The sequence below is a fragment of the Narcine bancroftii genome, chromosome 6 (genome assembly GCF_036971445.1).
Source record: "Narcine bancroftii isolate sNarBan1 chromosome 6, sNarBan1.hap1, whole genome shotgun sequence".
NCBI lineage: Eukaryota > Metazoa > Chordata > Chondrichthyes > Torpediniformes > Narcinidae > Narcine > Narcine bancroftii.
Window position 1 is genome coordinate 214,284,378 of NC_091474.1, and position 14,693 is coordinate 214,299,070.

Sequence of the window (14,693 nt, forward strand, 5' to 3'; positions counted from 1 at the left end):
TTGTGTGACCTTGTTGACCAAGTTGGCTATCCAGGGTAGCGGGCACGTGTCCAACTGGGTGAAGCGGTTGATGGTTTGACGATAGTCAATCACCAGCTGGGGCTTGCCCGCCCCTCTGACCACAAGTGCCCTCCAGGGGCTGGAGCTAGGGGCTATATTCCCTCCGCCAAGAGTTGCTGAACTATCATTCGCCTGGATGAACTCCATATCTTCAGTGCTATAGCACTTACTCTTGGTGCCGATTGGTTTACAGTCTGGGATGAGGTTCGCAAATAGTGATGGAGGGGCCAACTGCAGGGTGGTGAGGCTGCAGGACGCTGCTGGAGATTGGGTGCTTGGTTGGGAAGTGGAGCCCAAAGCTGGAAGTTGTGAACAGTGAGCACCAGTTGGGGGCACCCCGAATGCCATCATCACACTCTTGAACAGACTGTGGAAGTCGAAGCCCAGGAGGATTGGCACACAGAGCTGGGGCATGATCAAAGTCATGTAACATTTCCCCCCCCACTGCCAGAGATGCTATACAGTACCCCCGGATACAAGTCTGTTAGTCCTTTGCCATCATCGATACCGATCTGGTCATCTGCCAGACGGGAAGGGAGAGTCTGCAGACCACCTGGGGGTGGACAAAACTCTCCATGCTGCCGCTGTCAAAGAGACAGTTCGTCTTGCATCTAACTCGATTTGCATCATAGAGTTCTTGATCGGGTGAGGGCTAGCTTGGTTCAGGGTGACTGATGCCAGGACAGGTATCTCCTCGTCGTCATCGGTGGGGAGGCCTGAAGCCCAAGATGGCGGCCTCCATGTTGACCACGCTGCCATCGTCGGGAAAGAAGGCGGAAGTGGTGTCATCGATGGTGGAAATGATGTCATTGATGAGGTAGGCCGCAGCATAGAGAATGGGGGTGGTAGCGAGCAAGACGCCGCCCCACTTACCGCACACGCGATAGGTACTGGAAGTTCTTTGGTCACACATGCCGCGATGCTTCTAGACAGGGTTCTGGACCTACAAACCTTCTGATAGTGGACCTTTATCCCACAGCCCAAGCAGGTGGCTCCTTTCGCAGGGCAGAAACATCTTGAGTGTCTAGCCTGCCCACAGAAGTTTCATCTCGACGATGCTGGCGTCACCGCAGCCATGGTTGGGTCGGTTGCCCCCGATGCAGATTCCCAGGATGGTGGCCTTCAATGTGGTATGTATGTGGTAGGCCCACTTCTGCCTGCGATCGACTCCACATGGCTTGGGCCAAATCGAAGGTCTTGATCAGTAGGATCGCTCTTTTTTAGCGGGAGTTGGGTCATCGATATCGGGGCCGTGGGGGTCCCCAAGCAGTCTTTTCACAGTGTGACCATGGATCAAATAAACTCTCCAGCTGACTCACCAGGCTGAGATTTTCTGGATGCCAGCAGGTAACGGGAGTAGACTTCATTAACTTTGGGCTTGTATAGCGTCTGTAGTTCAGCCATTGCCTCGGTGTAAGTCATGCTGCTTCTGATGGCCTAGAAAGCCCTCTGGCCAACTCTTGCCTGCAGGACCTTCAGCCTCTTCTCGTCCAAATCGACCACTCCAGCGGCAGCCTCGAGTAAGTTTTTGAAGCAGTTCACCCACTGTTCAGAGTTCGGATGCACCTGAGACTTGAGGACCTACCTCTAGCCAATTGGGGCGCAGCAACTTCTCCATTACTGGAGATGTTAAAAAAATGTGTGTAATAAATTGTTGGGCACTACCAGTTTCCCCAATAATCACAGAGACAAAGACTGAAGGGAACGACAGGCTTTATTATACACACTACTGCTGGCCTGGGTCCAAGCTAGGGAAGGAAGAGGTGACTCGACCTTTATGGCCTGGGTCACAGGGGAGGAGTTTAGGAGAGGATGTCAACAGGAGGGCGGGCCAGCTCGTGCCTGTACTGGCCAGTACATACAATACCATATCATTACACCTGTCCTTCCAGTTCTTCCACCCACCAAGCTATCCCCCTCCCCCTATATCCTCCTGCCTTTGCCACCCCTCTTCCCCACCCCCACCCCCACCAACTCTTTTGTTCAGATGCCTGCTGGCATTTTCTCATACTCTGAAGGGCTCAAGCCCGAAAAATTGATTTTATATATATATTTTTTAACCTTTGCTACATAAAGGACACCATTCGGCCTGCTGAGCTTCTCCAGCATTTTGTGTTTTTACTATTCAATGTTCAATCTATTCTATATATGGGAAGAATATTGACCCCATTACAACCTTGGCAGGAACACTCAATGTAGGTTCAAAGGATGGAGGTGCTTTGGGGCAAAATTTACCTTCAGCGAAAATGTGTGATGGGGACAGGAAGTATACACCTCGGACAGCTGTTGGGACACAGTGTCACTGCACATGGGCATTCAGTGCAAGATCATCTTGTTGGGAGCTTCTCTGAAAGAAACAGTGTGAGCTCTAAATTCTGATGATTCATTATATCTGGTGCCCATTCCTTTGACTACATACCATTTAGTAATGTCTCTTTTGGCACCTTTAACCCTGGTTGATTCGCAGAAACTAAAAGGAGGAAAGATAAAATAAATGATGTGAAACAGCAAACGCTAATGCTGAAAGTTTACACCAATTTACTTGAAATCACATAATTCCTTCTTCATTGCATTGAAGTGGATCTGAATTCACAGATTAACACCAATTAAGGAATTGTGAAAACCGAATTGGAAGTTAGGACAGAGAGACTCTATACTCACTAATTAAAATTTAAAAAGTGACTCTCAAGCATAAATAATATTGTTCCCTATGCAAATTCAAGTCTAACATGCTATAATTAGGAAAAAAATACATTTGGAAGTGTTCACTCCATCATCTTTAAATATAGTTGACAACACAATTTAAGCAAAAAGATAATTAATTAAATGCCTGTCATTAAATAATTTTGTAATATAACCTCATAGCAGATAACAGTCTACATCTACACAAGATTTTTAATGTAAAACATCAGTAATTACATTAGGAAGGGGGCACAATGAGATGGGAAGGAGTAAATCTAAATTTGGAGCTCTGGGTACAATTTTGGTCACTTAACTACAGGAAAGATATCAATAAAATTGAAATAGAACAGAGAAGATTTACTGTTATGTTGCTAGAGCTTGAGTAATTGAATTACAGGGAACGTTTAAACAGGTTAGGACTTTATTCCCTGGATCATAGGAGAATGAGGGGAGATTTTATAGAGGTATACAAAATTATGATGGGTATAGATAGAGTAAATGTAAGTAGACTTTTCCCACTGATACGAACCAGAGGACATGGGTTAAGGGTGAAAGGGCAGATGTTTCAGGGAAATTTCTTCACACAGAGTATTGGGAGTGTGGAGCAAGCTGCCAGCTGAAGTAGTGAATGCGGAATTAATTTTAACATTTAAGAAAAATTTGGATAGGTACATGAATGGGAGTGGTTTGCAAAGATATGGAATGGTTGCAAGTCAATAGGACAAGGCAGATTAATAGTTCGGTACAGACTAGAAGGACCGAAGGGCCTGTTTACCGTGCTGTAATGTTTTGCGTTCTATAGTTCTTAAAAAAAGATTATTATCCAGAGAATATTTAGAAGCCTGAAAATTCTTCCATGACCAGCTAATGAGGAAAAACCCTCTTTCTACACAGCTAGCTCCATACAAATAATTTTTCCAAAGTAGTAAAGCCATGTTCATTACAGGTAAACACTCTTCCCAGTTATAAACTGCCGTGCTGAATATATTAATCAATCCTTTCACAGCTGAAAGAACATTTAAACTACAGATTCAAACTGTCATCGAATTGTTCATTTTCATTAAAGCTATCATGCCTTTTGATTATGTCTTCTACATTTATGTAAATATGAATTAAATCAGCTTAAGACAAAAAAAAACTAAATACTGCTAAATATCTACTCTTTGTAGATATTATAGGTATAGCTCAATAGTTTGCACGTAGAAAAATTTGTTGCGAATCCCACAAGCCCTTTAGAATTAAAAACCTTGTGAGCGATTGCATCAGGTGCTGAAAAAAGATCACAAGGTTATTTTTATAGTGACCAATTAATTATCAAACATATATATTCTAAACATATATATTCTATAACAATATATTCTAAAAGTTTGCACATTTAATTAATTTCTTGTTTATGAATACATGTACAGGAACTAATATCAGGTGACAACATTACAAACAAAAGCTCAAGGAACAGAACCTGGCACATTACAGCTTTATAATGCACTGAATTCAACAATTTCACCTGATCAGCCATTCCAGATAACACCTCACATTTCAGGTATATGTAATTTTCCATCATCTCTTCTAGGATTTCAGATTTTGCTTGTTTCCTCCTGTTTTCATCTCTCATATTATTTGTTATTCTCCAGCTTTCATCACCCCCTCACAACCACACCACTTATCGTCTCCAGTCTATCAGGAAATTCCATTTCACTCAACTTAAAATGTATTTCATGGCTAACTTCTCAGCCCCAACAGAACGTCAACCTACAACATTAACTTTCTTTCTCTCTCAATGGACACTACACGACCTGCTATTTCCAGCACCACATTCAGATTCTTAAAGTTTGTCTCCTTGCATTCAATCAAGACCACCCTCCTCCCACTTCTTCTTGAGCACATACGTTGAAAATCTCTAGACTCATTACTCCCACATCACGGGGGGGGGGGGGTGGTCTATATTCCCTCTTCCACAATTCCTCAAAAATTCAGCAAGCCCACCAGCTGCAGCGATCTTCCGTCTCCTGCGGTCCTCCATCAGTTGTGGAATGAATGTCACCTATGTTTACTGCCATAAAACATTCCATTTTTAAGAAGGACCGTTTTTAATCTTCACTGAACTGATTCCGCAAAATTCCAAAATGGAGCCCCCTGATTTACCTGCACAAGTCATGGTAACTTCAAGTTTGCAGTGTAAATTCGGAGAGGGGCCTTTTTAAAATCAAGCGAATACGCATCAATCACACACATCCTTTTTCTCAAGTTAATCAACATCTAACATATAACCAAAGGCTCAACATTCCTTAAAGCAGTGATTATGTTTTTTTCTAACTTTTATCTTAAAATTGCGTTGATTTCTGGTGCATAATTAAAACTAGGAAAATCCAATCTACCTTTAGCAACACAAGTCGGCTTCGAAGTCATTCTGCCCACAAGGCACTCCTTCAGCATGGAATCATAGTTGACCCAACTATGAATCTGAAATTTAAAGAAGTCATCATATCAACAATTAAGAAGATAATATGTTTTTCCATATTTAAGGAAACAAAAAAAGTTGGAAATGTGCAGATACAAAAATGTTAGATTCACCATTTATTCAAACCAAATTCAACAGTAAGTAAAATCAGGGAAATAGTAATTTATTGCAAAATGGCACAAAAGTTTTAATGAAAGAATGATAATCACATTGCGAAAAGAAATATAGGCATTGGAAAGGTTTAAGAATGATTCACAAACATCACTTTACACCTGAGAATATATACTTAGCAAGAAAGGCTGAAAAATTAAGTGCTTCCAAAAATATAAAAGTTGAAGTGTCAGATAAGGATTTTTTTTTTAAATTATGAATGCTTAGAAAAATTTGCTTCCATTTACTACCTTGAATAAATCCAGAATGATTACTGGAATGTTTAGCAAGGTATTTACCCAAAAAAAACATAGAACTTGCTATAACCAGTATTTATTTGTGCCAAATAGCAAAGATGCATTTATGAGGAAGTTTTATCCTCACACGAGGAAGATGAAGGCAGAGGGAAAGTGGGATGCGCTTCGGGTATAAACAGCAATATTGGGTATTTGGGAAGAATGTCCTCTTTCTGTGATATGGATGTAATGTAAATTTTATGAATTATGTCCAGATACTTGCCAAAATAGGATTAAAACATATGAAAATAGTTGAGAAACATGTAAAAATAAGAATCTGAATATGACAGAAAACCCAAAATCACATCAGCTTCATGGAGGTGTATTGCCTGTACCAGCTGCAGTATTACCTGTGCATTCCAAGCTATGAAAATGGCCATTCGCACATCCGCATATTGATCAGAATAGAAATGCCCATTTTATGATTAAAATATTAAAATACAGAAGGTAAAAATGTTCTGATAGCAGAGACGTGGCATCTATTGTCGAACTACCATGCAACTAGTTTGCTATCTTAACATCAAATTCCCCTCCTTCACAGATATTGCCTTCCCGTCACTGATGCATCACTTGTCTGCTCCATACATTAACCTAATGCAGCTGAAGTATCTTCCAAGCCTCAACTGTCAGACTCAACTAATCCAAATACATCTTTGTTTGGAATCTCATCTCTTCTTTCTGTAAACTTCAAGTTAATCACAATTTTACTCTCTGAATTCTATCCAGCATTAAATCAAGACTGCTTTCTGTTCTGATCTTTGCTTGTTCCCAGTCTCTCAATTACTCTATCCTAGATTCATATATTAAATGTTTGAATTCCTCATTGTCCTTGATATAATTATCTACACTGGTCTTTAGATGCCACTGCACTCCCTCATTTTATTCCCTTATCCTCACATCACATTAAACTTAAAAGATTTTATTTAAAACTTCCTGCTTTAGACTACATCCTAGAATTTTTAAAGCATGTGAATGAACCTGCTGCAGTAGGCAGTTCTGAGCAGCACCGAGTGTGAAATGTACAGGTTACGATTTAGATTTCAGATTTATTGTCAGAGTATATGCATGACATCACATACAACCCTGAAATTCCTTTTTCCTGTGGGCATGACAGAATTACCACTAATTGGTAGTGAATAAAAAATAAACTGAACACATCATAAACATGCAAACAAACATATAAACAGATAACAAATGTAAACAAAATGACTGTGCAATACAGAGAGAACAAAACAAAAATAAATAAAGTGCACAAGTAAGAATCCTTAAATGAGGGTTGGTGCCAGAATAGGTCTTAGCAGGGAGCATTAAGGTAACCGCTGGGGTGGGAGGGGGGGGGGGTCAAAAACTTGCTCAGCAATTGGGGGGGGAGCGGAGGGGTTCTTACCATGCAGCATCCCAGGGTCATGCACAGCCATATTTGTTCTTGCATGCACTAGGCACATGCGCAATGGATTGGAATACCAGGGCCAATAGCGTCACTTCCCCCTCCCTCCGACGGAAGTGATGCTATTGGCCCTGGTATTCGAATCTATTGAGCATGCGCCAGCCAGCATTAATGGTTGCATGCAAGAAGAAAATGGCCACACACGATCTATGGATCTGGGAATGCCGCATTTAACATAGCAAGTGAGGACAGGCTGGACTGTCCAGCCTAAAATCGAACGCCTGGCCACCCTCGTGGGTGGGGGAGGGGGCATAATACCTCATTTGGGGGGGGCAATGCCCACAAATCCCATACCCCCCACCCCCCCAGCACTGACACTGCCTTAAAAGAGTCTCTGATTGAGCTTGTCATTGAGAAGTCTGATGGTGGAGGGGTAGCAGCTGTTCCTGAACTTGTTCCACAAGGATGCTCTACATTTGCAATGATTTTTCTCGTGACTTTACTTGTTGTTGGGTCTGTATCTTCAGCAAAGCAGGAGGTGAAATTTCTAGGCTTTTCAGTTCAATAGATATGCTGGTGCTTTACTCACAATCACCGGGAATCCATTGCAGAGGCAACTGTACTTAATCAGATGCCAATCAACAGCAGGTTTCCACTCAAAATCTGTGAATAATCTGCAAAGCTGTAAACTTAATGAAGAGTGAAAACACATTCCATTTTGCCAAATTTTTATGCTGATTCATAAATGAGCCACCAACATTCAGCGGCTCTTATGCAGGTAAGTAGCTGGCGTGCATGGGGCTCTAGTAAATCCATGACCTGTTGAATGACAACTGATGTTGCATTTTTCACTGATTCCCTGTGAGGTCCCAGCATTGAGAATCTGCTTCTCCAATCCTGCATCAGAATCAAAGAATCAGCAATTCTCTCCCTTTCAATGCAGATTCCAGAAACGTGCTGTGTAAGAATTTAGAACAAAGATATTTTATTTTATTTAACGTTATGCTAATTTTTAATTTTTCTTAAATGTTTACATTACTTTTTAATATCTTGGAGTGTATATTACAAACAGGCATATTAAAAATTAAATAAGTAGTCATTTAAAATTGCGTTAGCAGCTTCTGGATTTTCCTTTACAACTGTGCTTCTGCCTTCAGATTTCTTCCATTATAACAGTGACCGCTGATAGCCTTTACTGAGATTGCTCACTGGAGATTCTGGATCCATCTATAACAATATAACCATTTACAGAGCGGAAACAGGCCATGTCGGCCTTTCGAGTCCACACCGGTTCACTAGAACAACTCCACTAGCTCAATCCTCCCACTCTCCGCCAATATCCCTCCAACCACCTCACCTCTATGTACACCTCCAACCTTCTCTTAAATGACAGAAGGGACCTTGCTGCAACTATCTCATTCGGAAGATCATTCCATTCTGCCACCACTCTCTCAAAAATCAGGTGGTTTAAGAGGATGAGTATGGCTTTCTAAAAATCAAACATTGGATGAGAACTACATCCATTGTCTCACAGCCTGATAAGGGTGGGGGGGCGTCACAAAGCTGCAAAAACAAAAATATTTCTTTATTGTTGTCTTTTATTTTGAAATTTAAACACATGCCCGAGTCACTCATTTCTCTCTATTGTTTACATTGAGATGTCAAAGGAAAAGCAAGTTTTTTTTTGTGAAATGAAACCTGCGGCCTCATACACATACTGGAAAGCATGGCCAGAATATTAATAATGATCCATTATCATTCATCATTGCTGCTGTGATATCGACCATTAAATTCATTGTTATATTTCAGGTTTCACATGGGAAATGGATATACCACTCAATCAAATAACACAGGCTAAAACTTCAAGACCAACAGGTTTGCAGTACAAAGCACCATTGGTATCTGCGGTAGCTCTCTGAGCAGTTCAACAGTATCTTATTCTTCCCCTCTCTCTTCATTTTCCTCTACATTAGATTTACTTATTTCTCTTTCTTACACAATGCACTTGGTCCCTATTACCCTGTATGTCATGCTCTAGCATGCTCCAGAATAATGAATGCAAATCATTCAAAGAGAAATTTACTGTCGTTTGCTATGTATATTTATAATGTGGACAGGAACATGATTTGTAAGTTTCAATAGTTGCTTGTCCAATTAACAGTGTCGGTTGAATAAGTTTACAACAAAATTTAGATAATCTTGGAGAGCGGGTAAAAGGAATTGAACTCAGAAAAGTGTGAAGTTAAGCAATTTGGGACTGGGCATACAGAATGAACAACAGCCCCCTAGGGAGCATTGCAGAATGCAGATACCGAGGGCTACAGGTACATAGACCCTGACAGTGGTGACAAGGTAGACAGGATGGTGAAGGAAACATTTATGATACTGATGCCCACAAAAAAGTCATTAGGAAAGCTCACATCTTGGAAAGCTGTTTCTGTTGGGTCACTAACATCATTTTCAAGTACCATAGCAATAACTGAATTTGACTATCCATTGGTCTATTCACCATAAGCCTATTGCAATTCTATGTTAATTCTAGTCATTAACAATCATTCTTTTCAGGCAAGGAAAGCACACAAATTAACTATTTGAATCAGATATCTTTCATTTCCAGAAATGTGTTGTGCAATAAACTGTGCATACTAAACGTCGTAACAGAAAAAAATCTTTTTATTTTCTGACCTTGGGCCTAATTGCTGAGTGACACATTTTCTTTATCATAATTTGCAGTGACTGTACAGTTGCAACTGAGATTTGGGCTTAAAATACATCTGGAGCTTGCGAAAACAATTAGACACCTCACCGCAAATCAGATCTATCGCATCACTTTGAGTATCACATAATTTCTAGGCCTGTGTACACTAAGGCCAGAGGATAAGGGAAAAACTTATTATCTCCAAAACAGTAAAACATCATGGTGAATGGAAGCAAATAAGAAAACCTACAGATACTAGGGTCTAGTGCAGTACAGAAAAATGCTAGAGAAACTCACCAGGTCAAGCAGCATCCATTGAAGGTTCAAGACAGTCAATGTTTTGGGCCTGAACCTTTATTCAGGAGTGCCAAAAATCAGGCAGATGCCTGAATAAAAAGGTATGGGAAGGTAGGAAGAGGGGGAAACACAGCTAAGAGGTGGATCTGGATCCAGGTGGGAGAGTAGAAGAAAAAGATGAGAAGTGATAGGAGAAGGAATGGAAGGGGTGGGGAGCTGGAGGAAGGGAGACACAGGGATAAAAGAAAGAGGAGCTGGAGTTGGGGGGGGGGGGGCTAAATAAATTGGAGAAGTTGATAGTGATGCCATCTGGTTAGAGACCGCTGAGATGGAATACAAGATATAGATATAGATAATGGAAGGTTAATATTTTAACATGTAATTAAAAATTTCAGTACAAAGAGCTTTCTTGTTTGTTGGAATTTGAAGAATTGATTTCACAGGTTACCAGTTCTACTTTGAGAGATGGCTTTATAATTACCTTCTACCTGATAAATTCACCTGATCAAATAGTTCTGTAGCATCAGCTCCAGCACCTCTCATAAGCTCCTCCTCTCCTCCGGGATGATACTCCAAATAAGGGGTCACATTATAAACCATGCCTACAAAGATAAATATTGTGAATTGCTAAAAGTTCCATACAAGTTGCACACTCCACTGTAAATGCTACTCGCAAAGCACATTAGTAGATACAGAATCCAGGTTGGAACAGACCATTATAGAACAATATGTTCAACTTCAGTGTTAGGAAAAATATTAGATTATAATATAGAAATATTATAATCCATTTTTTTGAAAGATAGAGTTAATCAGAAACAGTCAGAATGGATTTGGAAGGAAGATCCCTTTTGACTAATGACTGAATTTTTGAAGAGGTAACAAGGAGAATGGATGAGGACAAGATAAATGATGTCATCCTCAAAGATTTTGACAAGGTTTCAAATGACAGATTGGAGAAAAGAGTAAAAGACAATTGTATCCTGAATATGGTGTTTAGAAAAAAATTAATAGTTGATCATTTTCAGGAATTTAAGAATGCTTCCAGTGGTATTCCACTGGTTTGATACTTAGTTTCTCACTGTTTGCAGCATATATTAATGATAAGATTTAAATAAGGAGATCACAATTGAGAGTATTGGCAGAATGATCTCTTTTTAAATTTTCAATGATTTCAATGCAGAAATTGTATTTTTTTACATAAAGAACTCATTACCATTAAAAAAAAAATTAGACCTTCCAAATCCTTTCATGGATGGCTCACAGCATTTATAGCCAATAAATTACCTTTGAAGTTCAATCACAGTCTTTATTTAGTAAAAATAACAAATAATTGTTCAATGAGAGAATCAACTCCTATCTCAGGAAGGACCCACCAGTTTGCCTATCAATCACATCAGGTCAACAGCAAACGCCATCTTGTTGCCTCCCCCTGAGGCCACAGGAATACCTATGTCAGGCTGCTGTTCACAGTTCAGTGCTCAACACCATCACACCAGCAAAACTCATGACCAAGCTAAAGAATCTGGGACTCTGTTTTCCCCTCTAAACTGGATCCTCGATTTATTCAATGGCTGATCCCATCAGTGCAAATCAGCACCTTCCCTCCTCCATGCTGACCTTCAATACATGAGCTCCCCAGGGCTGTATGTTCAGCATCTTATCCTATTGATTGTACACTCATAACAGCTCCAATGCAATCTACAAATTCACTGATGACACCATCACTGTTGGCCAAAATAACAGGAAATGATGAATCAGTATACGGGATGGAGATCGAGAATCTGGTTGGGTTGTCCATGGACAACCATTGTGCTCTCAACATCACAAAGAACAAGGAGCTGATTGTTGATTTTAGGAAGGAGAGACTGAGGGAACATGCACTTCTCTGCATTGAAGGGACAGAGGTGGAGAGAGTGAGAACCTTCAAACCTCCAATTCTATTTAAATATAACAACTAATTCTAAATCTATATATACAAAGGAATGAAAAGATAAACTATATTCAGTGTATTTACTAAGATTGAAACTTATAGTATTTATACCTACTAATTCTAATTACATATAATTAAGTATATAATGAATAACTCCAATTCTATTTAAATATAACAATTAATTCTAAATCTTTATATACAAAGGAATGAAAAGATAAACTATATTCAGTGTACTTACTGAGATTGAAACTTAGAGTATTTATACCTACTAATTCTAATTACATATAATTAAGTATATAATGAATAACTTGAATTCTATTTAAATATAACAACTAATTTTAAATCTATATATACACATATATAAGGAGTAGATGAAGTTCAAGATGAATGATATAATTATATACTACTCTAACTGTAACAAAACTCAAAACGGTCAACCAGTTTACCTATCTCGGCTGCACCATTTCATCAGATGCAAGGATCGACAATGAGATAGACAACAGACTCGCCAAGGCAAATAGAGCCTTTGGAAGACTACACAAAAGAGTCTGGAAAAACAACCAACTGAAAAACCTCACAAAGATAAGCGTATACAGAGCCGTTGTCATACCCACACTCCTGTTCGGCTCCGAATCATGGGTCCTCTACCGGCACCACCTACGGCTCCTAGAACGCTTCCACCAGCGTTGTCTCCGCTCCATCCTCAACATCCATTGGAGCGCTTACACCCCTAACGTCGAGGTACTCGAGATGGCAGAGGTCGACAGCATCGAGTCCACGCTGCTGAAGATCCAGCTGCGCTGGATGGGTCACGTCTCCAGAATGGAGGACCATCGCCTTCCCAAGATCGTGTTATATGGCGAGCTCTCCACTGGCCACCGTGACAGAGGTGCACCAAAGAAAAGGTACAAGGACTGCCTAAAGAAATCTCTTGGTGCCTGCCACATTGACCACCGCCAGTGGGCTGATAACGCCTCAAACCGTGCATCTTGGCGCCTCACAGTTTGGCGGGCAGCAACCTCCTTTGAAGAAGACCGCAGAGCCCACCTCACTGACAAAAGGCAAAGGAGGAAAAACCCAACACCCAACCCCAACCAACCAATTTTCCCTTGCAACCGCTGCAATCGTGTCTGCCTGTCCCGCATCGGACTTGTCAGCCACAAACGAGCCTGCAGCTGACGTGGACTTTTTACCCCCTCCATAAATCTTCGTCCGCGAAGCCAAGCCAAAGACCATTCTTTATCTAACACTTGTGTTTTTCATGTTATAAAGAATTTCAGACCAAATGTTTTCATTTACATCTACACCTAAATCCATTTCCCAGCATTGTCTCTATTTATGAAAACCTCTCTTCTTTGTTCCTTTCAGTAAGCTATCAGAATCTTGAACCTCTGCTTAGTACCCTAATCATGGACTGTTTGCGCCATAGCAAGTCATTTTTTTTGCACTCGGATTACTGTGAATTAATGTATTTATTGTTTCTTTTAATTTAATTTGATTAATTCACTATTTCATTTTTCTTTACAAGTGCTGTTTGGCTGCACCTGGAAACAATTTCAGTGCATATGTTCAATGTACAATAAGTATGACCATAAAATCATCATCTAAATTCACGTATAATCAAAAGGTACAGCTCTAGTCACGAGAGAGTCTAGAGAAGGTTTTTTGCCAGAATTATGGGTAAAACTGAGACCATCTAGGCCTGGGTTGTCTACCTTTCTTCAATTAATTGTAGAGTATTAAATTGTAAGGACCTAGAGGTGGATGAGGTGGATGCATTTCCTCTGTTGGAGTTAAATATAACTGGGGGAATGGATGTAAATTAATTGGTATTAGATGAGAACAACGAATTTCATGACTTGTTCATGATGTTAAATTCTGATTCTAATCTGAGAGCAGAAGAATAATCTTGTCTCTTAACTGGTAGCGCGGATTTACAACTTACTGTTGTATAAAATGAGAAAGGCAGAACAACCATCACATTAATAAAGCACAGAGATGAGCACCTGAAGAGCCATAACCTAGAAGACTAAGGAGCAAGGGCCAAGAAATGAGGTTAATCCATTTTAAACTAGGTTGGACCCAACATGCTGAACAGCCTTCATCGGTGGGTAAAGATAATCATACAATGCAAGTCTGAAGATAGAGATGACACGCTATGTGGCTGCTAGGAGCTGGTTGACAGGCCCACACTCTAGAATTCAATGTCTAATCAAAATGACTATGTCACTATTGTAACAGACTTCTTCAGCAAATTCTTGGGGGACTGCATGAAAAATAAATCAATCAGAATTTTTTCAAATTCCTACTAAAGTCCAACTCTGAGGCTTTAAATTTGGGTGACCCTGATCTATACAAGACCTCCACAAAGCTATCAGGGGTAGAAAACAATTCTCAAAGACACCCATCATTAGTGGGTAAGTATGCATGCTATCAAAGGCTACAAAGCAAAGTCAGGAATAACTGAAGGCAACAAGTCCCTCCCTAGTATGCTCAATGCATTCTTTGCTTGCTTCAAACAGAAGATCAGCAAGTTAACACTATCCACCTCAATGACCTCACGTGGGTCAATATCTGCACAGGTTCACTTCTACAAAACATCAGGTAGGCCTTTCTGAGAATGAACTCGTGTAAAGCGTCTGGTCTGCATGGAATCCCTGACTGCATCTTGAAGATCTGTACAAACCATCTGGTATATGCTTTCATGGACATCATGTTACAAGCTGGTTTTCACC

At 40.3% G+C, this 14,693-nt stretch overlaps 1 protein-coding gene across 3 annotated transcripts in view; it reads right to left on the bottom strand.

The window, feature by feature from the left end:
* Positions 1-14,693, bottom strand: part of cyb5r4 (cytochrome b5 reductase 4) — a 121,912-nt gene that overhangs the window by 81,677 nt on the left and 25,542 nt on the right. For all 3 annotated transcript variants that reach the window (XM_069887451.1, XM_069887452.1, XM_069887453.1), the window contains exons 3-5: positions 10,530-10,630; positions 5,118-5,202; positions 2,480-2,530 (exon numbers count right to left, since the gene is read on the bottom strand). In XM_069887451.1, coding sequence (XP_069743552.1) covers positions 2,480-2,530; positions 5,118-5,202; positions 10,530-10,630 — 237 coding nt within the window. The remainder of the gene's footprint in view (positions 1-2,479; positions 2,531-5,117; positions 5,203-10,529; positions 10,631-14,693) is intronic.